Here is a 26,060-nt window from a genome sequence, read left to right as displayed (position 1 = left end):
TGTTCATGGAATGATATCCAGGAGGAAACCACTGCTCCCGATGAACATTGCTGCGGGTCTGAAGTTTGCCAAAAGCACAATGGTGATACACAAGACTTCTGGAACAATGTTCTCTGGACAGATGAGTCAAAGTTACAACTTTTTGCCCTCTATGAAAACCTTTGGTGAAAAGCAAACCCTGCATTTGAACAGAAGGACCTCATCCCAACCGTCAAACATGGTGTTAGGTGTGATTGTTTGGGGCTGCTATGCTGCTTCAGGACCTGGATGACTTGTCATTACTTACACAACCATGAATTCTGCATTGTATCTGAAGACTCTAGAGGAGAATGGAATGTCAGGCCATCTGTCTGAGCTGAAGCTGAAACAACAGTGGGTCATGCAGCAAGACTATTATCCTAAACATACAAGCAGATCTATAAAAGAATGGCTGCAGAGGAAATTCCACATTTTAGAATGGGTTAGTCAAAGTCCGGACCTAAACGCCATAGAAGTGTTGTGGCAGGACCTGAAGCGAGCTGTCCATGCAAGGAAGCCCTCAAATATCACTGAGTTGAAGCGGTTCTGTAAGGAGGAATGGGCCAGAATTCCTCAGACCCGATGTGGGAGGCTGACCAGCAGTTACAGGAAATGCTTGGATTAAGTCATTGCTGCTTAAGGGGGCATCACCAGGTACTGAATCTAAAGGGCCACTTACTTTCTCATACACGGATCCTGAATCATTTGTGAATAAATGTTGAAAAAGTATGTTTGGAATTTGTTCAGGTTATCTTTATCTATTATTAGGGCTTAGATTTGGATCTAATAACATTTTAGGTTTAAAATATGTGAAAATATTAAGGGTTTTTTTTTTTCGTGTACTGTATGTGTTTGCCCAGTTGCCCCACTCTGCCCAGTTGCCCCACTCTGCCCAGTCGCCCCACTCTGCCCAGTCGCCCCACTCTGCCCAGTCGCCCCACTCTGCCCAGTCGCCCCACTCTGCCCAGTCGCCACACACCCTCTTCTATTGTTTGTAGTTACTGTTTCACATGTAAAGCAAATATATATCTATCAGCATTGTAACTGGAGGGAGCTGGGTCCTGCAGAGCTAAATCACTTCATTTTTGGTTTTCTGGCGCATGCCCATGTGAGCAATGCGGTGTTGGCGCATTCTGTGTCCCCCTGCAAAGCGCTGTTGGCGGCTAAGTCTGTAGGAGGTTATCAGTCTCCCATTTGCAGAAGTGGCACCAAATTTAATGGGGGAAATGGTTCGCATTGAAAGCGATGGGATTTTCTTCTATGAGACGCTGGACGTTCTTCTGCGCCGCTTTCCTGCGTGAACACCCCCGACATGCGTGCGCACTCCCGGCGTGGCAGGCTGCTCCGGCACGGGCTGGGTAGGAAGCGCAGTAAAGTATTGCTCCCCCGTGTGCGCTTTTCCTGAGGTGACTGTGTTTGTTTTCGCAGATCTTCGGAATGATCTTTAGTATGGTACTCTGCTGCGCGATCCGGAACAACAGAGAAATGGTATAAAGGATTTCCCGAGAGAAACTTCCACCCAGGAACACCATGTCAGCAAGTTCTGTGCGTTCCTAAAAGCTTTTTTCTAAACAAGAAGTTGTGCTATAATTTAGTTTTTTAATGCCAGGTTTGTTTTTGTTTTTTTTTAGCTTTGTGTCTGTATGTTTGAGAGAAATAAACCAATGATACAAGGTACCTGATTTGTTGATGGGTTAAATGCATATATATATATATATATATATATATTGTATAACTACAAACTATGTATTCAATTAGATTTGTCTTTGCTTTCTTAAAATGATAATCACGGTATAACTTATGTTGAACATAATTTGTTACTTAATAAAAAATAAAATATAAATATATACATATAAAACTGACATTTGTGTTTTTATCTTGGATGTCCGATTTGAATATAGCTGCTCTTTTATAGGGATGGATATTTTAAGGTACTCCAGTTTCCATAATGTTACAAAAACCCGCAAAAGTTGTTCAAAATTTGCTATTTTACTTTTGTGAAAGTGGCAAAAGGGCACCACAACTTTATTTTAATTCTATGGAATTTAAACGCGAAATCAATCTAACATGCAATGCCAATTTTTTATTTTTGAGCTAGACACATTTTCAACATACCGACACATCAAACAAAAAGGAGTTAATGGAAGGTAACCACCTCCCAAGGTTAAAATCCGAAGTTGGCACAATATGATTGTTTTAAATACTGGCGGGTGTAAAACAGACATCGGAGCCACAAACCTTTAATCCTGCCCTAGGAGGGACCTTTAATCCTGCCCTAGGAGGGACCTTTAATCCTGCCCTAGGAGGGACCTTTAATCCTGCCCTTGGAGGGACCTTTAATCCTGCCCTAGGAGGGACCTTTAATCCTGCCCTAGGAGGGACCTTTAATCCTGCCCTAGGAGGGACCTGTAATCCTGCCCTAGGAGGGACCTGTAATCCTGCCCTAGGAGGGACCTGTAATCCTGCCCTAGGAGGGACCTGTAATCCTGCCCTAGGAGGGACCTTTAATCCTGCCCTAGGAGGGACCTTTAATCCTGCCCTAGGAGGGAGCGATCCCCTACGTGGCTGCAGCATGGATGTTCGTTTCCTGCATAAATAGTCACATTTTATCGCTATTGATGTAACTTGAGCCAGACACTCACAAACCATAAGGGAAGGACAGGGGTTAATATTGGGACTGCATGTAGGGTAGCCATAGAGATACCTCCATAGAGCTTTGTCTGTTTTTCAAATGTTAGAGTACCTACTGTATACACCAGAGGAAAGGAAGAAGCCAGAAGTAATTGCAAACACATGTTTTAGAACAGAATACACCCGTAACTGACACGTAGAAATGAGCCCTGCTTCTGCCTAGCCAATATTTTCCTCCTGATTATGCTAAATTTCAACTACATTTAGTTTTTCTAAGTTCTTCACTTCACCCGCGTAATGTTCTCCGTTACACGGCCCCACACCCCTGTGAAAATAGCCCCAAGATCTTTTTGTCTTTACTGTCCACATGTGGTGCAGTGAACTGTATAAAGTGAAATCTCTCCATGAGTGAAATGTCATTCCCAGTCAAAGGGCTTTGGCGAACGGATAAATGGTTGTAGTGTTTACGGTGATGGAAAAAGGGGATATTTGGCCAGGTTTAGGGGACTAAGACAGGAGTAAGGGGATGAGATCGAGAGAGCATGTGGTAGAGGGAGATGAGAAAATCAGCCTTAGAAATGTCAATTTCTGTAACGGGAGAAAAACAGCGGAAGGAGATTTAGGTAGAAGCAGAGAGGAGGGGGAAGGGACAGAAGGAATCTGCTTGTCGATAGCATACACCTCGCCTCTGAAGCAAAGGCTTGAGGAGAAGTGAAGAAAGGATGGGAGGTGGTCGGAGGAGGGAGTTAACTATAGAGAAAAGATGGCGTAGATAGGATTTGGGAGTGTTAAGTGAGGAAAAGAGAGAACCGAGGTATACAGGACAGGAGACATTTATAGTGCAAAAAATCAGCCTGAGTGTGAGATTTCTTCCAAAGGTATTTATTCTAAAGGTTTTGTTCAATATATTTATTGTAATCTATTGAACAAATAACCCTGGCGCAAATAAGCACTGATCAACATTTTATGGGGAAGGGAGGATTGGACTATGTCGAGCTAGAGAAGAGAGAGATACGACTGACCGCTGAAGTCAGTCACTGGGAATCAGACTTAGAACTATGCAACTAATTTTGACAGATTTATTATAAATCATTCTTCCTGGTAATGCACAGGTTATTAAGAATTTATATTAGTGTTAGGGACCCTTGAGATGTGGTCTGCCGTGTAGTGTCTCTGGTTTTAAGAAAAGTATAACCAAGTGAGCGAGGGTTGGCATTTTTTGGTTTCAACGAGCATATTGGAGATCCTCAGAATGGAAATTTTCTTGGAATCGTAGAATTACTTGGTAAGTACGATCCAATTTTATACGATCATGTGAAAAGCGTTTGAGAATCGCAGGAAAATTACAAACATCTCCAAGTTCATTCCTCATTTATTCAAAATGAATTTATCGATCTTTGAGGCTCATTGGTTCAAAAAAAGAATTCTTGAAGAAATTTGAAATGTTTTTCCATCACCATTCGTTATTCGGTGTGTGAATGATCAAATATCTTCAAAGTTTTCGATTGAGGAACATTTCATCAAGTTTGATTCTTTCACCCAAAATACGGGAAAGGAAATCGCTTTCCGATTCTAAAACTTCTAAAAAATGTTGAACTTGATTTCAGTTTCTGTATTGGGCAAACATATAACAGAAGTAATGTGGCAGGACAGTATAATGCGTACGAGCGGTTTTGCTTACACGCAAACCTATTTGCATTTTTTCAAACTGCGGAAACACTTTGAATCTTGTAGGAGTTGACAGTGTTGAAACATGCAAGGAGGCGACATTATACTTTGGAAGAATTCAGCAAATGTATCCTTGTGTTAGCAGCAGTCCACAGAGATGGGAGACTTGTAGGAAACCTGTAACTGACTTCCTGCCATATTGAAAACAAGAAGGCCAGCACGGATCGAGGCCGTTAAACCAGCGGCAAAACATTTATCCGCTATTCGGCTGCTGTAGGGGAGATGGAATTTTTAAACCTTCAACCACATGTACGTACTGAATGTCTGTTCATCAATATTTGGATACATTCGAATGCATTCTTTTATCAACAATAAGGAATGAAATGTTAACCTTATTGCAACATACAGATGTATTCATTGAAGCTCGCGTTGCGACTCTGGGAAGAAAACGTAAACGACCTTATTTCAAAAATCCGACGACTGTGGAGAATGGGATCAAAAACTGCCAAGGAAACTGCAAGAAGTTCCGAAATGTCAACAGAGTTTCAAACAACCCGCAGCGTTAAAAGACCGTTCCCACGCCGAGAAACATTACAGACTCTACTTGTTTTTTTGGGGGGGTTTTGTATTGATTTAGTTGGATCAGGATTGAAACAGCATTTTTAATCCTTGCGGGAAATCTGCTACTTATTTGGAATTCTTCGGACTTTTGAGGATTTAATGGACAAACAAATAAAAGCCTCGGCACAAATTGCGAAATACGCTCAGGAAATGTCCCACGAAATATGCGATGGACTTGTTGTTTTTATGAAGAAAATGTAGAGAACAAACATGAATTCAGAACCAACTCCAGCGAACACATTGGAAATTAATTAAATTGCGTTGTTGCCAAATTTGTCTGTATCACTGTCCAGCAGATTGAGTTCTACAAATCCGTCCACGGGTTGTATAATCCGCGGGTGTATTGGTAATAATAAATAAAATCTGCTAAACAAGAATCGCCCTTTGTGAGAATGTTGCGCTGAAATTCCGCAGACCCCAGGAACCGGCCGATCCGCTGGGGATCCACATCTGCAAAAAACCTGTCCCCATCTCTCTTCTGAATGTTGTGAGGAATGCAAATGCATGACCGGTGCCGCCAAAGGGACTATACGGTTAATGTGGCACTTATTGTATTATAATTGGCTATGTTGTATCGTCTCTTCTGTAAAGCACCGAGTACAGTGTGGGCGCTATATAAATAAAGTGAAAAACAAATATATCAAAAAGTGGCGCTCAAAAATTATATAAACAAATGTGATAAATTGTGATACTTAATACAAACATGAAAGGATGCTGCTTAACCCAGTGTGGGGTCGTTCTCTCGATCCCGTGGACAGTGCAGGGGTGAAGATCATCGGGAAGCTCAAAATCATGTAAAACAGAAGAAAATTCCCTGATGGTGCAGTATTGTGATTGATATAAAAATAAATATCAAGGTGCAGTGTGCTAAATACTCACAAGTGTAGAGTGAGCAATTTTCCCATAAAGGTTTCTTTTTGAGTGGCAGCCCGTTGGACCGTCAGACAGGTAAGTGGAATAGTAAGTGCTGGAAACCTTAAATGAATAACATAAACACGGACATAGTGCAGACTGTACAAAAATCTCTTTAAAAGTAAGTGTATGTGCAATGCACTCACATGGTATAAAAAGGCAATAAGCGTTTAGATCACACAGGTCGGATCTCAGCAAAGTATAAGCTGCTCTCTTAGTCCCCCCTCTGCCTCGGCGGGCGTGCGTGTCACCGGTGCGTCTCACCCAAACCGGAAACCGGAAGTGACGTCATCTGCTTTGGGGGACTCCGATCCTGTGGGAGTTTTCTCTCGTCAGCCTCACTCTACGCGTTTCTCCGTATTGCGGTTTCTCCTGAAGAAACCGCAATACGGAGAAACGCGTAGAGTGAGGCTGACGAGAGAAAACTCCCACAGGATCGGAGTCCCCCAAAGCAGATGACGTCACTTCCGGTTTCCGGTTTGGGTGAGACGCACCGGTGACACGCACGCCCGCCGAGGCAGAGGGGGGACTAAGAGAGCAGCTTATACTTTGCTGAGATCCGACCTGTGTGATCTAAACGCTTATTGCCTTTTTATACCATGTGAGTGCATTGCACATACACTTACTTTTAAAGAGATTTTTGTACAGTCTGCACTATGTCCGTGTTTATGTTATTCATTTAAGGTTTCCAGCACTTACTATTCCACTTACCTGTCTGACGGTCCAACGGGCTGCCACTCAAAAAGAAACCTTTATGGGAACATTGCTCACTCTACACTTGTGAGTATTTAGCACACTGCACCTTGATATTTATTTTTATATCAATCACAATACTGCACCATCAGGGAATTTTCTTCTGTTTTACATGATTTTGCGCTTCCCGATGATCTTTACCCCTGCTATATAAATAAAGACATGTATCACGTTATTGACATTAACGGCAGTAATTTACTCTCCTGTGCTGCGTTGCTGGATTTGGATATAAGACACGAGTTGATGCATTTCACGCAAATACCAGTTCAATACCAGCGTCTTATCAATGTACAAAAGCTGCCACGTTCTATTATAAATATCTGGTAATTCCCTCTATCTGCTCTTCCTGCTCCATGCTGCCACTCCCTAAATCCCAAGCTGAACAATGGAGCTCTTAATTAACCAGAGCCATAAACGCTATGCACAACAAACAAGTAACCGTTAGTTTTGCATTGCTGAGATCTATTCATTCTACTTGAACTCTTAACACAAAAGCTAATTTCACAAAGGTCCTCTGATACATGAAGATGTTCAGCTGCAGACGAGCCTCGTCCTCTGGAACGTGACCAGTTGCAAAGACTCAGTCCCGGTAATGGAAACTAACGGACTGCAGCGGGACGGCCGCTTTCTGTGTGACTACCAACAAGCAACATTAGACAACATTACAGAATGAGTGTGGCTCTCAGGGCACCTAGACTGGAAAGGATTGTCGTGGCTTTTGGATAGGTTGTTGGCAATACAAATAATAGTGGAGACAGATTTCATGTCAATTATTGTTCATTCTGTATTTTTTTTATTTTTTTTAACCTTTCCAACACTGCTACGGGAAACGGTGCATTGCTGAGAAAAGAAATATCACCGATACGTTCTTAAAATAGTCATTATTTCAAGAGAAGTATGAATTGGACATATACAGACATTTCAGAGTCCGTAGTAGTAACCACACGTGCTGCTCTCACCTCGTGCGTGTATCACGATGCACGCCCGTTAACGATCCGCTTCGTAATGCTGTGAGGAATCCTGGGAAGAGAAACTAAGGCTTTGCCTATAGTGCCGCCGGCGGCGACACGATGGGTGACGTCACCCGTCGCCACCAGCGAAGGTTATGTTTCGCCGGTCGGCGCCATCGCAGGATTCCCGCAATTTGATTTGTTAAAGGGCCGTCACGTGACGCGACGGCCATTGAAAAATCAAATTTTGCCGGCGACTTTGCTCCGTCGCTTGTCGCGTGCACTATGAGCGCACACGGCGGCGGCGGCGGCAATGCTTTTTTTTATTTGGTGAATTCGCATCGCCGGCACTATAAGCACGGCCTAAGGGGAAAATGTGTTCCAGGGGCAGATTAATATAAAAATGTGCAGAAAAATCAGCAGCAACATAACAAAGAGACATATCAATGATTAATTATCTTTAGATGCAGCTTAAAATGAGTAAACAAGCTGAATCCTAATCATACTGCAATATAAACATGGCCCCTAAATACATTGTGCAGCAGCCTTTTCTGTTAGGGGGATGGTTAACATATGACTCACTTAGGAAATTCCTGTTTCCACAGGCATTGCATGGCTTGCCAAGGACGAATGCATCAGCAGGGTGCAGCTACTTGAAAATGTTACGTAGGGCGTTTTGCAGAGCCAGAACGTTTTTCTGCAAAACCCAAACGTTAGCACCCCTTCTGTAATACTTATAAACAGGTTACATTTCTACAGTGCCACCAAACTCTTTCAAGGGCCCATGTTCACTAAAGTGTGCTAAGATCTTTCACGACCTAAGTACCAGTAAATGAACAGGACTTAGGACGTGCTAAATGCAAACTGTAGTGAATATGCGGCAAAGCTCGATGTCCTGGAGTCGGCGGTTTTGGGTTACACTGAGATTTACCTTTTTGAAGTACGCAGGCGGGTAGTTTTTCTAATACACGAGAAATCCTGGTCAGCCATATTCACGTGGCATAAACAGTCGCCACCGTTTTTTTGTAAATACGGGGCACCAAAATCCAGTAAGGAAATTACTTTTAAGCCCAGATATTTCATGACAAACGCACACCATTTCTCTTCCCATCTCTTTCTTTCCCCCTCCCTCCATCCATGTCTGCCCCCTCCAACTCTCAATACACCCCCCCCCCCATCTCTCGGCCCCCATCTCTCGGCCCCCCCTCCAACTCTCTGCCCTCCACCCCCATCTCTCGGGGGCTCCCCACCTCTTGGCACCCCACCTCTCGGCACCCCATCTCTCAGCCCCCATCTCTCGGCCCCCCTCCCCCATCTCTTGGCCCTCCCCCCAATTTCTCAGCCCCCCCCATCTCTTGGCCCTCCCCCCCAATTTCTCGCCCCCCCCCCCCATCTCTCGGCCACCCCCTTATCTCTTGTCCCTCATCTCTCGGCCCCCTCCCCCATCTCTCGCTCCCCCCCCCCCTCACCCATCTCTTGGACCCCTCCACGGTCTAGTACTGAGTTTCTTGGTGAGTGGTGCATTGGAAAAAATTGAAATAAATAAATATCTACACCCCCTCCTCTTCCTCACAGGCCCCCCACCTCCATCTATCCCTATGCCCCCTCCTCGCAGCCCCACTCCTCCATCTATCCTTAAGCCCCCCTCCTCCTCCTCACAGGCCCCCTCCTCCATCTATCCTTAAGCCCCCTCCTCCTCACAGGCCCCTCCTCCATCTATCCTTAAGCCCCTTGATGCCCCTTCCCCATCTCTTGGCCCCCCCCATCCCTTGGCCCCACTCCCCCATATCTCAGTGCCCCCCCATCTCTCGGCCCCCCACCCCCCATCTCTCGGCTCCCCTCCCCCCATCTCTCGGCCCTCTCCCCCACCATCTCTTGGCCCTCCCCCCCCCCCATCTCTTGGCCCTCCCCCCAATTTCTCGGCCCCCCAATCTCTCAGCACCACCCATCTCTCGACAACACCCCCATCTCTCGGCCTCCTCCCCCATCTCTTGGACCCCTCCACGCTCTAGTACTGAGTTTCTTGGTGAGTGGTGCATTGGAAAAAATTGAAATAAATGTCTACACCCCCTCCCCCTCCTCGCAGCCCCCCTCCTCCATCTATCCCTAAGCCCCCCTCCTCACAGGCCCCCCTCCATCTATCTTTAAGCCCCCCTCCTCCTCCTCACAGGCCCCCCTCCATCTATCTTTAAGCCCCCCTCCTCCTCACAGGCCCCCCCTCCGTCTATCTTTAAGCCCCCCTCCTCACAGCCCCCGAACCGCCAAGAGCAGAGATAAGAAACAGAATTTATCCGTCAAACAGGAGACACCATTGAGGTCGCAGAATTTGCAAATCCTTCAGCTGATTATGACGTTGCTTTCATACTGGAGTTTGGCGTCCTGTATTATAAAAACGTACATGTGACGCCGCTATACTATACAGACAAATCTTGTGAGAACATCACAAATATCTGGACAGTGACCAGATGTAAAAAAAAGTTTCATGGGTGAGAACAGCAGAGATTGTGCACTACGCCATGGCTAATTAGGGATGCAGAAGACAGGTGGGAGTTGCAATAAAGTGACTGGTCCATGGAACAGCTTCTGTTTTACATGAACATACAGCAGATCGGCTCAACTCCTCTAAAAAAAGCGTGAAATATGCCTTTGAAAGCAAGTAATTCTTTATTTTCAGAATTATGCAGCGATGGGAGCATCCAGGCTATAGATAATCTTACAGTGAGTGATCAATAAAAACACATATAGCTAGTGTTCAAATCAATATGTGCCGTCCTCGACTTAAATCATGAAAATAAATATGAGGTGTATAAAAAGAAAGCCACGCCGTTAAAAACGAGGGTTCTTTTCCATAATGTGATATATTTGTTTGTGTATCGTAGGCTGTTATTTCTTTCTCTCTTGTCCATGCAAAATATCCAAGAACAAAGTAGGATCCGCAGTGACACTGGGTGCAATGTGTGCGGAATCAGACAATGCCACGGAGCCACGGAAAGTTACACAGGAGAAAGGAACGGGCTGAGAATGTATTATTTATTTACAACATGTTTTACCAGGAAGTAATACAGTGAGAGTTACCTCTCGTTTTCAGGTATGTCCTGGGCACAGAGTTATCATGACAGATTCATAGTTACAAATACAGTTACATTAAGTGAACAGGGTATAGATTATATACAAGACATTGCATGCACAGTTAGAAATAATATATATTATAGGCGTATGTAACAGTTACAGACCAGATTACAATGTGAGACAGCTTTAGTTATGAAAGAAGTGAGACTGGTGGTGGCTGTGAGAGTCTCCGGTAAACTGTTTCAGTTTTGGGGGGCACGGTAAGAGGAGGAGCGGCCGGATACTTTATTGAATCTTGGGACCATGAACAGTCTTTTGGAGTCAGATCTCAGGTGATAGGTGCTGCATGTGGTAGGGGTGAGGAGCATGTTCAGGTAGCTGGGTAGCTTGCCCAGAAAGTATTTGAAGGCAAGACAGGAAAGGTGAACTTCGTGCCTAGACTCAAGTGATGAGCAATCTAGTTCTTTGAGCATTTCGCAGTGATGTGTGTTGTAGTTGCATTGGAGAACAAAAGGGCATATTGAGTTGCAGAGGGTGTCAAGTTTGCTAAGGTGGGTTTGGGGTGCCGAGCCATATACTATGTCTCCATAGTCTATAATAAGAATTGTATTGTATGTATTGTATGTCTTTATTTGTATAGCGCCATTAATGTACATAGCGCTTCACAGTAGTAATACATGTGGTAATCATATAAATAATAAATAACAGGTCATGGGAATAAGTGCTTCAGACAAACATAACATTTAGGAAGAGGAGTCCCTGCTCCGAGGAGCTTACAATCTAATTGGCATGTAGGAGGAATGGACAGAAACAGTAGGAGGGCATTTTGGTAAGTGCTTCTGCAGGGGGCCAAGCATTAGCATCTGCTGTGCGATACGCTTTCTGACCAGCAGATAAGATGAGAAGGGTATAGTACATATATCACCACGGATTTCAATCGTCTGAGAGATAGAATTACCCCTGCCGGGGGTAGATTAGCATATAAATAGAGTTATTTTGTCCTTGCCGTCATAATAAGTGTGCCAAGCCGGGTAAAACCTCCAAGACGTTTGTGCGTTCTCCCCGTGTTTGCGGAACCTGTGTACAGACTGCAAAGTGATGTCAATATGTGTTAAAAACAGGCAGCCGAAAGATTCATCAAAACTGAACGCACATTTAGAATAACATTGGTATTTCAGCCTAAATTGTATGTATCGCCTCCCGTCTTCATACCTATTACTGCCCAAGAAGAACAAGTCCAATATCAAAATACTAAAATGTGTGTGGTTCAAAAATAAAAACATAGAAAGTCTGAAAGGACTTCAGCTCCCGACATTGTCATCTCTCACTCTCCTTTCTTACGTGTGACATGGGAGGGAAGTAACAGCACACCTAATAGGGCGTATACCTACACAGCACACCTTATAGGGCGTATACCCTACACAGCACACCTTATAGGGTGTATACCCTACAAGCACACCTTATAGGGCGTATACCCTACACAGCACACCTTATAGGGCGTATACCCTACACAGCACACCTTATAGGGTGTATACCCTACACAGCACACCTTATAGTGCGTATACACTACACAGCACACCTTATAGGGCGTATACCTACACAGCACACCTTATAGGACATATACCCTACACAGCACACCTTATAGGGTGTATACCCTACACAGCACACCCTATAGGGCGTATACCCTACACAGCACACCTTATAGGGCGTATACCCTACACAGCACACCTTATAGGGCGTATACATACACAGCCACCTTATAGGGCGTATACCCTACACAGCACACCTTATAGGGTGTATACCCTACACAGCACACCTTATAGGGCGTATACCCTACACAGCACACCTATACCCTAAATAAATAATAAATAAAGACATACTATACCCTACACCGTGTTAATATTTAAACGGAAGATGTACACAGTCAAATCTAATGCATAACTATAGTGTGTAGAAACACAACAATAATGACAATGCATATCATTACAAATGCAAAAAAGAACAGTAAAACAAAATACAATACTTCAATTCAGATACTTTGTTATGTGTGCTCATGTGCATGCCATTACCCAGAATCCCTGGCGGCAGTGGAAGCACTGTATGCTAAGCGATAACAGGGAAGGCGGGTTACAGACCTGTGTGAGAGGTGCTCACGTGATATTTTAATTTGCTATATTTTGTTTGAAGAACATGACCCCCTTCCCAGGACATTGCTATATCTTTCTGTACGGTGTACGCCATTACTTCTTTGGATATAAAGATTTTAAAACTTTGAGTTGTTTAAAACATTTGTACCATTTACAGCATGAACTAAATGTACAAATCGCCCCCAAAAGTCTAATAGTGATCCTGTCTCTCAGAGAATAGCAAACACAAACTCATCTATTAAAAGACAACAATATAAACTAAAAGAAGCATTAAACATTACCAGTCATCAGTTTGATATGTATTAAAAATAGACCCCAAAGAACATTTTATAAGAGTGAATTTAGGTCAAAATGTATAATGAGGCCATCTGCTTGTAATGTCTTTAAAGTCCCAAACTTTCTCTCTGTGATATCACTTTTATTTTATCTCCCCCTTTGCATGGGGATGTAACTGTACGCCTGAAGGGTCTGTGTGCGCTTACACTGAGCGTGTGCGCCCTTACACGGTGCGTGCCCTTACACTGAGCGTGCGCCCCCTTACACCGAGCGTGCACGCCCTTACACCGAGCGTGCGCCCTTACACTGAGCGTGCGCCCTTACACTGAGCGTGTGCACCCTTACACCGAGCGTGCGCCCTTACACCGAGCGTGCGCCCTTACACTGAGCGTGTGCGCCCTTACACCGAGCGTGCGCCCTTACACCGAGCGTGTGCGCCCTTACACCGAGCGTGCGCCCTTACACCGAGCGTGTGCGCCCTTACACTGAGCGTGTGTGCCCTTACACCGAGCGTGTGCCCTTACACTGAGCGTGTGCGCCCTTAGACGGTGCGTGCGCCCCCTTACACCAAGCACGCGCCCTTACACCAAGTGTGTGCCCTTACACCGAGCGTGCACGCCCTTATACCGAGCGTGCGCCCCCTTACACTGAGCGTGCGCGCCCTTACACCGAGCGTGCACCCTTACACCGAGCGTGCGCGCCCTTACACCGAGCGTGCGCCCTTACACCAAGTGTGTGCCCTTACATCGAGCGTGCGCACCCTTACACCGAGCGTGCATGCCCTTACATTGAGCGCGCGCGCCCTTACACTGAGCGTGCGCCCTTACACTGAGCGTGCACCCTTACACCGAGCGTGCGCCATTACACCAAGCGTGCACGCCCTAACACTGAGCGTGCGCGCCCTTACACCGAGCGTGCATGCCCTTACATCGAGCGTGCATGCCCTTACATCGAGCGTGCGCGCCCTTACACCAAGCGTGCGCCCTAACACCGAGCGTGCGCCCTTACACCGAGCGTGCACGCCCTAACACCGAGCGTGCACCCTTACATCGAGCGTGCGCGCCCTTACACCGAGCGTGCACCCTAACACCGAGCGTGCGCCCTTACACCGAGCGTGCACACCCTAACACCGAGCGTGCACCCTTACACCAAGCGTGCATGCCCTTACACCCAGTACAGTTGCCAAACCTAACCATTGTTTCTAGATGTAAAAGGGCCAGTCTCACACAGACACCAGTTGTATCTGTGAGGGGCCTCTGAATAGGGAAGCGTTTGTCAATCTTGTTTTTCTACTTATGTTATCTCTCCCTGTCCCTATCAGGGAGCCAATAAAGATAAGGGGGTTGGTGGGGGGAGGGGGGACTGGCTGCACAAGCACTTGCTGATCACACAGTGACATCACACAGTGACATCACACAGTGACATCGCACAGAAGGGAGCAGCCAGAGAAATTCCAGACCCTCCCAAGTCTCACTTTAACAAATAAATGAGAAATCCTTATAGATGTGAGATTTGGGTGAACAGCGTGATAATCCCCCAGGCGAAACCCTTAGGGCCGTTCTATAGTGCGGCCGCGCGCTACACCGCGCGCTACACCGCGCGCTACACCGCGCGCTACACCGCGCGCGCACGGCAGATATAGATGGCTGAGGTCTGCCAGCCCTTCTGTACAAGGGCCACGCGTGCGGCAGGGAGCGGGGAGCCGACAGACAGCGGCGAAGACGGGGAAATGATCTTTCCGCGCCGCTACCGGAGCTCAAATGTGTGTATGTGTGTGTATGTATGTACGTGTGGATGTGTGTTTGTGTGTTTGTGTGTATGTGTGTATGCATGTACGTGTGGATGTGTGTATGCATGTACGTGTGTTTGTGTGTATGTGTGTTTGTGTGTATGTGTGTATGTGTATGTATGCATGTACGTGTGGATGTGTGTTTGTGTGTATGTATGTGTATGCATGTACGTGTGTTTGTGTGTATGTGTGTGTGTATGTGTATGTATGCATGTACGTGTGGATGTGTGTTTGTGTGTATGTATGTGTGTGTATGTGTATGTATGCATGTACGTGTGGATGTGTGTTTGTGTGTATGTATGTGTGTGTATGTGTATGCATGTATGTGTGTTTGTGTGTATGTATGTGTGTATGTATGCATGTACGTGTGGATGTGTGTTTGTGTATGTATGTGTGTGTATGTGTATGTATGCATGTACGTGTGGATGTGTGTTTGTGTGTATGTATGTGTGTGTATGTATGTGTGTGTATGTATGTGTGTGTATGTGTATGTATGCATGTACGTGTGGATGTGTGGATGTGTGTATGTATGTGTGTGTGTTTGTGTGTATGTATGTGTGTGTATGTATGTGTGTGTATGTGTATGTATGCATGTACGTGTGGATGTGTGGATGTGTGGATGTATGCATGTACGTGTGGATGTACGTTTGTATGTGTCAATAATTGCACAAAAAAAATATGTATTAAACATTTTTTTTTTCTTTAAAAAAATCTTATTTAGGATTCCTTTCACTCACACAACCCATGCACACACATATACACACACATATACACACACACACACAGTACCATGCACGCACGTGCGCACGGCCGCAACCTGTATAGAACGGCCCTTACACAGGTCACTGGGATTAGTTCACTTTTGTCCTAGGAGGGATTTCCCCTTTAATTTCCTTTTATCAGGGACCTCTGTCGTATTCCGATGTGCGCGCCTCCTTTTCTTACACAACGTTAGTGTCCTATCTCCCACATTGTACTGCGCTGTGGAACATGTTGGCATTATACAAGTAAAAGATCACAGCTACTGAACATACTTTTACAAGAGACGGTGAAGCCTCCATAGGGCCCAAACTGATTCCATATGTACAAATACAATGTACATAACCTGCAGTGTGAGTCCCATCAGCCCCACGCAGTAAGTACAGGCGCTCGTTAAGCGCTCGGCGTGGCTGGTGCAACGTCTGGAAAAAGGCTGCAGAATGCGGAAGAAGAGTTACAAGAACGATCGTTAGTCCAAGTCATTTGTAATAGAAAGAAGGAAGCGGCAAAGCCAGAGTTTAGATATGGCAGCTTTATATTGGCAGCCTGATTGAATCCATTGTGGACAGGAAAGTACCTTGGTTTTACCATTTCTTCACGTGACTTAGGCACTGCAGTTTAATGGCTTTTCAGATGATACCTTTATTACATTACATTACATTAACATACTTAGATATTCTCTGACAAATCTAATTATGTTTGTCTCTTGGTCTTCCATATAAGTGATGTTTTTCTCTTGGTCTTCCACATAAGTGATGTTTTTCTCTTGGTCTTCCATATAAGTGATGTTTTTCTCTTGGTCTTCCATATAAGTGATGTCTTTCTCTTGGTCTTCCATATAAGTGATGTTTTTCTCTTGGTCTTCCATATAAGTGATGTTTTTCTCTTGGTCTTCCACATAAGTGATGTTTTTCTCTTGGTCTTCCATATAAGTGATGTTTGTCTCTTGGTCTTCCACATAAGTGATATTTTTCTCTTGGTCTTCCACATAAGTGATGTTTTTCTCTTGGTCTTCCATATAAGTGATGTTTTTCTCTTGGTCTTCCATATAAGTGATGTTTTTCTCTTGGTCTTCCATATAAGTGATGTTTTTCTTTGTAGCACATTATGTGGCCCTAACTGTAACGCTGCTGACTGTAGGACAGGATATGGACCCGCAGGGCAGAGGTAGGGAGTAGGTACACCAACCTTGGTCTGGGATGCAGGGGAAGACAAGTCCGGTTCCAGGGAAGGTAAAGTCACAGGCAAGGGGGAAGACTCAGGGACGGACTCAGGAACAAGGCAAGAGGTAATCCGGTCCAGGCATGGGTCAAGACAAACAGGGTCAAAGGCAGAGCAAGGCATAGACCAGGGGAGCACAAACTTTTGCTGCTGCGCCCCCCTGTCTCTCTTGCCCCGGCTCTCGCGCCCCCTGCCTACCTTATATCCGCGTCAAATGATGCTGCGGGGTCATGTGACCCACGGTGCCATTTGACGCGTGTGACGTTACGTAACGTGGCAACGCGTCATCATTTCACGTCGCGTTGCCATGACGATGCGTCACAGCCGGCTGAATCCCGTAAGTGGCGTGTTGCAGGGGCCTCACGCGATCCCCCAGCATTTAATTTAAATGCCTGGGGGAAGAATTGTGTGCCCCCCAGTTTGCACACCCCTGGCATAGATGACTGGATTACTTTGCACAAGGTCAGGTAGCAACTGCCTGCTATTTAAAGGCCAACGGCAGCTGCTGACAATGAGAGCCATAGTGAGGCTTACTTCCTGTGTCAAGGGGGGGGGGGGGGTGTAAGGGCAGGATTTGCCAGGAAATAAGATGGCCACGCTTGCCTCAGTGGGGATGAAGTCACTTCCTGTCGGCAACTGAGGGCAGGATTTGCAAGAAAGCAAGATGGTAACGATTGGTAACGATTGCTTCTGTGAGGATGATGTCACTTCATGGCAGCAGATATCTTAGGTATTGAACAGATCCATTATACTAACTTTGTTTTGTTTGAAATATACATGCTTGCTGTTCTGTAACGGCAGAATCACGGATCTCCCATCCCTTCTAAATTCCTCAGCAGTGCGTACCGCACACCTCTGGCTCGCTGGAGGTGCATCCCTGAAACTTACTAACCCCCTATCGAGCGCCCCAACACACCATCCTCGCACCCCTAGCTCCTGCTTTGGGCGTGTGTGAGTGTGTTAGGTCGAGTTCATGGTGCAGGCGCGATGGAGCGCATGGCCCCGCGTGCCCTGTCAGCCGAGCGATCTATGGACTACAGATCCTCGCGACAGGGAGGCGTCAGGGGCGTGGCTGATGACGTCACAGAGCTGGTTCGCCCTCATTGGTTTATTCCATTTTTGAGTGCTGGGAACTACTGTTTTGTTATTTATGACTTTCTAAATACTTTCTGTAGGAACCAAAAAAATAATCAGTCATAATAAAATCATAAAAAATGTATTATCTAATACTACCGAACTGATTTATTTAAAAACAACATATAGGATTGTTGCCGTTTTGCTGCTTTAAAAAAACAAAACAAAGGAAAGATAGTACCAGCATTGCAGAACTTGGCATAAGGTGTGCGCAAACACGCGCTGGCGCATAGCACTGCATGCACGTTTGCACACACTAAACCCACGAAACGCAGCACTTCTGGAAAAACAGCCTCAGCTATTTAAGGCGTAAACAAGAAACAACACGAGGGAGGGGGGGGCTGCCTGAGAACCGGGGGTAGCATTGTCTGTATTATAATAAGTACACTGCTTGGTATTCATTAGTGTTTGTACAACGAGTCCTTTGTCTGGAGGCTGCTGCGTGGGTGAATCATCCAGGGCTATGTGTTATAATGCACTGTACATCGCGCCTCACACATCACTCACGGGCAGCAAACATTTACTATGTATATCTCATTCAAGAAGTCTCAGCAACACCCCACCCCACCCCAGGACATGCAGCAGGGGGATATTATATGTAAGGCACACTCATACTGCAGTGTATGGGGTATGCTGCATATTTATATTAGACTAAAGCTGTGAGACGTGATACTCTGCAATGTTCACCATTGTTGCATACATGTACAAACATATGGGAGATGCAATGGGGTTATTTACCTGTAAGTACCAGTACTGAATTAACCCCTCTGCTACCTGCAGCACATGGCAGGCCCAGGGGGGCTATAAAAGAAGGAACGTCATGAGTGGGAAACCCTGAGGCTTAAGGGTTCTCTACGGGATTATAGTAATAAGATACGTTATTTAAAAAGTGCTTGATATTGAGTTACGAAGCTGGGCATTTCGTTGTGTTTCTCTCTTCTGAGCTTTTAACCCATTAGGTGCCTGTGGAGCCTGCGGCGCTGTGTTGTTGCGATATTAGTTGTGAGTCTCCGGTTATGAGGGTGTTATTGACATGGAGTGCAGCTTAGGGTTTTCCCTCTGGGCTTCCTGTATCGTAGTAACCCCGAATCAGTTACTGGCAAAGATGTCATATCTTATCTATCATTTCTGTGGGAACAATACAGCTACAGTCCATAGCATGGGATGTGGGACATGTATGGGGTGCCTGAGGTACCCCTATTTATTCCGCAGGTGTGAGCACACACAGGTAATAGCGGGAGTCATGGAGAGATTCCTTCCCCCAGGGAAAGGCGGAGACAATCCTTCTGCAGACATAACCCGGGAAGTATATTTGTCTTTGTACATTTTTAGATTCCCCCTTCCCCCATTTTTAGGGCACTTCTGGAAACAATAAAGAAACATCAGGTGCACGGAGGCTTTAGATTTGTACATCATTTCATGTAATAGATGATACTCATTTTGTAATCCACTTGTTTGATAAAACGTGCTTTGTGGGGTTGCTTGGTTCTCCGGGGGACTCGCAGGCAATCCCTACATTTCCCCCTCCCCAGCTGTTTGCTGGCTTTGCCCACACAGCTATATATTGTCACAATGTGTCCCATGTTCCTTGGGAATGACAGTAGCTGGCCCAGCGTACAGGAGCAGTGTGCTGTCCCACAGCTCCCCCTAGTGTTTGCATGGTAAGGTAATGATCACTGCGGACAGGCCCGGTCAGAGGTCAGGGCTGTTTAGTTGGAACCTCTTTCTCTGATACCTCACTAGCTTGTCTGCCTGCCGGGACACACATTAGCACCAAGCAATTGGCCAGTACCAGCAACAATGCAGAGAGCAGCTCAGAACTGAGCCCGTCTCAACTTCAGGAGCAGTTACAGTACCTCAGACCCAGCGGTCTGGGCAGAGCTACCAAAATCTTTTCTTGTCATCAAAGGACTTTGTACTTGTAAGACCAATGAGTGTAACATCAACGGTTACGCCAGGGGGATCAGCTCCAGTCCTCAGGACCCTCCAAAAAGTCAGATTCTCAGGATATCCCTGGGGCAGCTTCGATTGAGCCACTCAGGGCCGCCAACAGAAATCATGGGGCCCGGGACAAATGAAAGGAGCATCCCCCCCCCCGCCCCCCCCCCCCCCCAAACCCATAGCGCACCTACCACGAAAAAAATATCTTTTAGCGCGCAACTTTTACTTAACTGTTTTCTTATTGTGATACAGAAAAAAACATTACAATGCAACCTGTTTATTTTTATATTTTCAACAAAAGACATGTATGTGTCTGCCTGTCTGGGTGGGTTTGTGGGTGACTGACAGTGACTGGGTGGGTGAGTGGGTGACGGTGGGTGACAATGACTGGGTGGGTGACAGTGACTGGGTGGGTGACATTGACTGGGTGGGTGGGTTACAGTGGGTGGGTGACAGTGACTGGGTGGGTGGGTGACGGTGACTGGGTGGGTGACGGTGACTGGGTGGGTGACGGTGACTGGGTGGGTGACGGTGACTGGGTGGGTGGGTGACGGTGACTGGGTGGGTGACTGGGTGGGTGACGGTGACTGGGTGGGTGACGGTGACTGGGTGGGTGGGTGACGGTGACAGTGACTGGGTGGGGTGACTTACCTTGACCGGGTGGGTGCAGCTTGCTGCCGGACGCTTTCCTCTCCTGCCCCCGATATCCCCGCGGCAGCTGCCCTGGGACGGGGGGTGGGCTTGGGGGCGCGGGAGGGGGCTCGGGGGGGCGACGGGAGGTGGGCTCGGGGAGGGGACCATGGTAGGTGGGCTTGGGGGGAGCGCGGGAAGCTGGCCGCGGGGAGAACCGGGGGGGGGGGGAAGCAGGCCGCAGGAGGAGCTGGTCCTTCCCCCTCCGTCCCACGTTGGGAGCATGGGGGGGGGGGGGGTGTAGAGCGGGCCCTGCGCATGCGCGCCGGGACCGCGGGTAATCGCACACAATTTTTTTCAAACTTTTTTTTAAATTTATTTAATTAACTGGCGCAGGGGGCCCAGTGGCCGGGCCCCCCTGACTTACGTGGCCCGGGACGCCAGTGCCCTTTCTCCCCCGCTGTTGGCGGCCCTGGAGCCACTGATTGAGCCACCTGTGCTGAAGCAGGGATATCCTTAAAAACTGGGGTTTCTTGAGGACTGGAGTTGGGAACCAGTGATCTAGATCAGGGGGGCGCACGATTTTCTGGGGGGGCTGCGGCACTTAGAGGCCTCGCGCTCTTACCCTAAGCATTTAAATTAAATGCCGGGGGACCGCACATTATGTCTCCGACATGGCAACGCGGCGTCAAATGATGCCACTGGGTCACATGTCACATGACCCCGCAACATACTTTGACGCGGAAGACAACGTAAGAGCGGGGGGCGCGAGCAGGGGGCGTAGGGGAACATGTTTGCGCACCCCTGATCAAGGTGAAGGTTACAGTATGTTATAGCCAGAATATTGACCTAAACGGACCCTTCTTAGAGAGTGCGTCAGTGATCATAGAGCACAAACTGACTCCTTAAACCTCCGAAAATGAGAGAATACAGCAAGTCGTGTAATAAATTCAGTTATACAAACAGACATTAAAATCAAACAGAAATCCATAAATGCTTTATAATTACAAGACCCAGATATCCAAGATCAAAAAGGATTATCAAGAAGCTGCGTCCTTTATAATAACGTTGCGCCTTTGCCGTTGTGTGCAGTATGTTTATTTCATGATTTAGGAAATGTTAACTAAGTTTTCCAATACAGCCAGTAATCGGACATTGTCTTGTCGGCTTCGATAGGCCGCGGGATGTGGTGATGTTTTGCAGAGGGAGCGTTGCTGATCTGCTTTGCTGTCTCGAGCCTTGGGGATGCTTTGTACTTTGCTATTCAGCATTTAATTGGAAGATTTGATTTATTTCTGCATTTGCTCTATAAATCTACGCACAGTATGTAAAAAAATCATGTCAAGACTAATGATATCATGGATAGGGAGAATTCATTCGATAAAAATTAATGTTTTTTTTCTAGGCTGCAATATGTATTTCAAACAATTCCAATTACGTGGAATACACCATTTCTACGGCCTTTTGGGCAATATAAAGAACTTAATTTGTCAAAATAAGAAATCTAGAGTGAGAGCAAACATCTTACCTAGACTGGCTGGCGTGCTCCTGATTTGGGGAATGTCTGCAGCTGATCAGATTAGCAGTATTTGGGATTGGTAAGCGAATGGTAATAATAAATTATGGGTTCAGATTGAAAAACCATTTTGTGCCCCCCGGGACCCAGACATTAAACTGGCTGCCAGTCTACTTAGTGTGTGGCTATTGTGGGACAGATTGGATGTCAAGAAAGGACTCAGCACTTTGCTCACCACTTACTCCGATCCTAGATAACCCCGAGCTTCCCCGGGTTTGTTATCCCTAGAATTCAAGAGATGGAAACAACCAAAAATAAGAAGGTTATCGAGTATTTTATTTATAGACAGAATTAGACCTTTTGAATATTTTGCAGATAAATATAAGTGCCCCAATTTGGAAGAATGATATTATAACCAAAAGAAACATTACATACTTTATCATGCCAAAAAACAAAAGTGCTAAGCTAAGTGTGATTCCATATTTCTTCACATCTCAATGTATCAGCCATACGCTATAAAGGCCACTGAACGGGAAGGAGCATGTGAGAAATACCCAAATATCACCAAGGCCTGGGAGAAAGGGCTCAGGAAAGATCTCTCTGCAGATTAATGCAAACGGATAGGGGAAGTAATGGGATCATTCTATCTATCTATCTATCTATCTATCTATCTATCTATCTATCTATCTATCTATCTATCTATCTATCTATCTATCTAATCTATCTTATCTATCTTATCTATCTTATCTATCTTATCTATCTTATCTATCTTATCTATCTTATCTATCTTATCTATCTTATCTATCTTATCTATCTTAGCTATCTTAGCTATCTTATCTATCTTTCTATCTATCTATCTATCTATGTCCTATCTATCTATCTATCTATCTATCTATCTATCTATCTATCTATCTATCTATGTCCTATCTATCTATGTCCTATCTATCTATCTATCTATCTATCTACCTATCTATCTATCTATCTATCTATGTCCTATCTATCTATGTCCTATCTATCTATCTATCTATCTATCTATCTATCTATCTATCTATGTTCTCTCTATCTATCTATCTATCTGAGAAGATCATAGAAAACTCATACAAAATTTTACACAGGGGGTATTACACACCGGGCAGGGAGTATTATACACCGGGCAGGGGGTATTATACACCGGGCAGGGGGTATTATTGGTAGGGGGTATTATACACCGGGCAGGGGGTATTATACACCGGGCAGGGCGTATTATACACCAGGCAGGGCGTATTATACACCAGGCAGGGGGTATTAGCCATGCATGTTAAATATATATAATTTGTTTATCCATTGCAATTCATGTACCACATTTTCCTCTCTGTTTTGTCTTATTTTGCCTTATTTTGCTATGATTTTCATTGTTCATATATCTTTTTCATGTTATTTATCTCCATTATTATTCCTTCTGTATTATTTTCTTATTTTTTTTTTCATTTTGATTTCATTTAATTCATGAGTTATTATACACTTTTTACATATATTCCTTTTATTATTACACTTTTGATTCACATACAGTACACTTGTTACACACTTTGTAGCTGCTCCTATGTTCAGAGTTCACTCCAAGCTATGCCGTTTGTTCGTTCACGTGCGAGAGACATTACCTTTGAGCCATTGGCTGGGGACATGGTGCCTTATCCCGTGCGGAGGCGCGCCGAGGCTGAGGGAAAGCGGGCGCTTTCCCTGGCCTTGCTAGACGGGCCGTGGGGGCGATCCTGGGGGCGTTCCCCGTGACGTCACGGAGCTCATTGGGCGAACCGCTCACGTGACCTGTCTGTCTCGCTGAGAAATCAGTTTAACTGATTTCTCCCGCAACGCGCGCCCCCATCCCACTTCCGCCCGCACGCCGCATGGGTGCGAACATTGCCTTAAGGCAGTCTGTTCGCTCAGCGCCCGCACGGTCTGCGGTACCATGTCCGAGGCCTTATATAGATAACTTGGCCATTTACGTTCTCCGCAGTCATGCTCATACAAGTCATTTCCCTGTTATAATATTCATGATTATAGATGGTTTTAGCCACTTGGTCTCTATAATTGATCAATACATATCCAGGTTTTTGTTTTTAAATATTTTTATTTGTTACTTCCCCTTTTTTAAATAGTTCATCAGCACACATTGTGTTTTATTTTAGATGTAGTTTAGTCCAATTGTAAAGTTGTTACATAGTTGTTACATAGTTACACAGTAGATGAGGTTAAAAAAAGACGTACGTCCATCAAGTTCAACCTATACTAAATTTAGACGACAGATACTTTATCCTATATCTATACTTACTTATTGATCCAGAGTTATATCATCCAATGATATCTCATAAGGGGAAAAATAAATTCCTTCCTGACTCCAAGAATTGGCAATCAAATTACTCCCTGGGATCAACATCCTTCCCTTGTTTACTTATTTGGTATATCCCTGTATACCTTTGCTTTCTAAAAAGATGTCCAACCTTTTTTGAACAAATCTATTGTATCTGCCATCACAGTCTCCCTGGGTAATGAATCCCACACTGTACTGCACCGACACACTTTATTCGAGCAAATACCCAGTATGTACCTGGCAGATACCTGGAATGCGCCGCTCCTCACCTCTAACAAGCCCCGTTGTGTTTGCCTTCCCAGCCTGGGTTCATGCCTGGCTGACGGGCGGCTGATCTGTTAAATGATAATGATTAGGATTTAATAGGCTGCAATGCTTCACGTGTCTACCAGATGGCATAAATTCATGAATTGTAATGCAGTATATATATATATACTGTGCAGTATTGCAGCCAGCGGGAATAAAATGCTTCAATCCCTGCTTGGAAAATACCTCAATGCACTCGGGCAGAAAACAGTCACAAACCTCAATACACCCGGGTATACCCGAATTCGTGGGACTAGCCAAGCTCGAATAAAGTGTGTCGCCAGTGTAACTGTGAAGAACCCTTTCCTTTGTTGCTGGTGAAACATAGATCATTGTTCTCATAGATTGTCCTTTACGTTTTGGTCCCTTGATAGCGGACTCTTGCACGCATTTTCTTTCCTTTCCGGAGATACTTTGTATCACACGGCTGAAACGGACGCTTTGTGCCAACCCGCTTCCGGCACTCGTTCCCACGCGAGGCCGCTATTTAAAGACACACATTACAATACGTTGTCACTCTTTGTTAAAGCCCCTGCAAAGATGTGAAACGCGTCAGGGGACCTTTCTCCGGGATATGTGTTGCCTAAGAACACAATAAATTGCTTTTAGATCTTAACATTCACGTCCACCTTTTTTCCACCTTGCTGTGCACAGCCATTTAGTTTATTAGAAAAAGGTAGCAGCCTTGTCCGTAGTGGATTGGATAATGAGCGCGTGGGAGGTGTTTGAGATGGAAACTATTTCTCAGGCCTGCCGACAGGTGGGGAGAGACGGGACAAGTGTCCCGGGCCTGGTGGCTGCGAGGGGCCCGGCCGGCACTGCAAGTTGGTCCCAACCACTGGCGGGACCCGACTGCCGGTCCTCTCGTTGACGCCGGGGCCCAGCTCTCCCCAACTACAGGACTCCATCACTGACACTAACGCATGACGTCGGCGTGCGCCAGAAACAGCGCTCTGGGGCATGAGAGGCCCGGTGTGCGCCGGCACCAGAGGCTCGGTGTGGGTCAATGTTAGTTTCAGTGAGGCCTGAGACCATCCTCAAGTAGGCAAGTTTGTATTTATTTTGGATGGGGGGGTCTTTTTAAAATGTATTTGGAGGGGTTGTATGTATTTGGGGTTTTTGTATGTATTTGGGGGGTTAATGTATTTGGGTGTGGAGTTTTTTGTATGTATTTGGGGGGTGGGGTTTTTTGTATGTATTTGGGGGGTGGGGTTTTTTGTATGTATTTGGGGGGTGGGGTTTTTTGTATGTATTTGGGGGGTGGGGTTTTTTGTATGTATTTGGGGGTGGGGTTTTTTGTATGTATTTGGGGGGTGGGTTTAATTTAGTGTATTTGGGGGGTGGGGGGGTGTAATTTAGTGTATTTGGGGGT

General features: G+C 45.7%; 1 protein-coding gene across 1 annotated transcript in view; it reads left to right on the top strand.

Annotated features, from left to right (window-relative positions):
• CD9 (CD9 molecule) overlaps positions 1 to 1,876 on the top strand; it is a 40,262-nt gene extending 38,386 nt beyond the window's left edge. The window contains exon 8 of the mRNA XM_075603057.1: positions 1,447 to 1,876. Within this exon, the coding sequence (XP_075459172.1) occupies positions 1,447 to 1,512 (66 nt within the window). The 3' untranslated portion in view covers positions 1,513 to 1,876. The remainder of the gene's footprint in view (positions 1 to 1,446) is intronic.
• Positions 1,877 to 26,060: the final 24,184 nt, after the last annotated feature.

This window comes from Ascaphus truei, chromosome 5 (assembly GCF_040206685.1).
Source record: "Ascaphus truei isolate aAscTru1 chromosome 5, aAscTru1.hap1, whole genome shotgun sequence".
Taxonomy (NCBI): Eukaryota; Metazoa; Chordata; class Amphibia; order Anura; family Ascaphidae; genus Ascaphus; species Ascaphus truei.
Note: the sequence above shows the minus strand (reverse complement) of the source record. Positions and strands in the feature narration are given on the sequence as shown.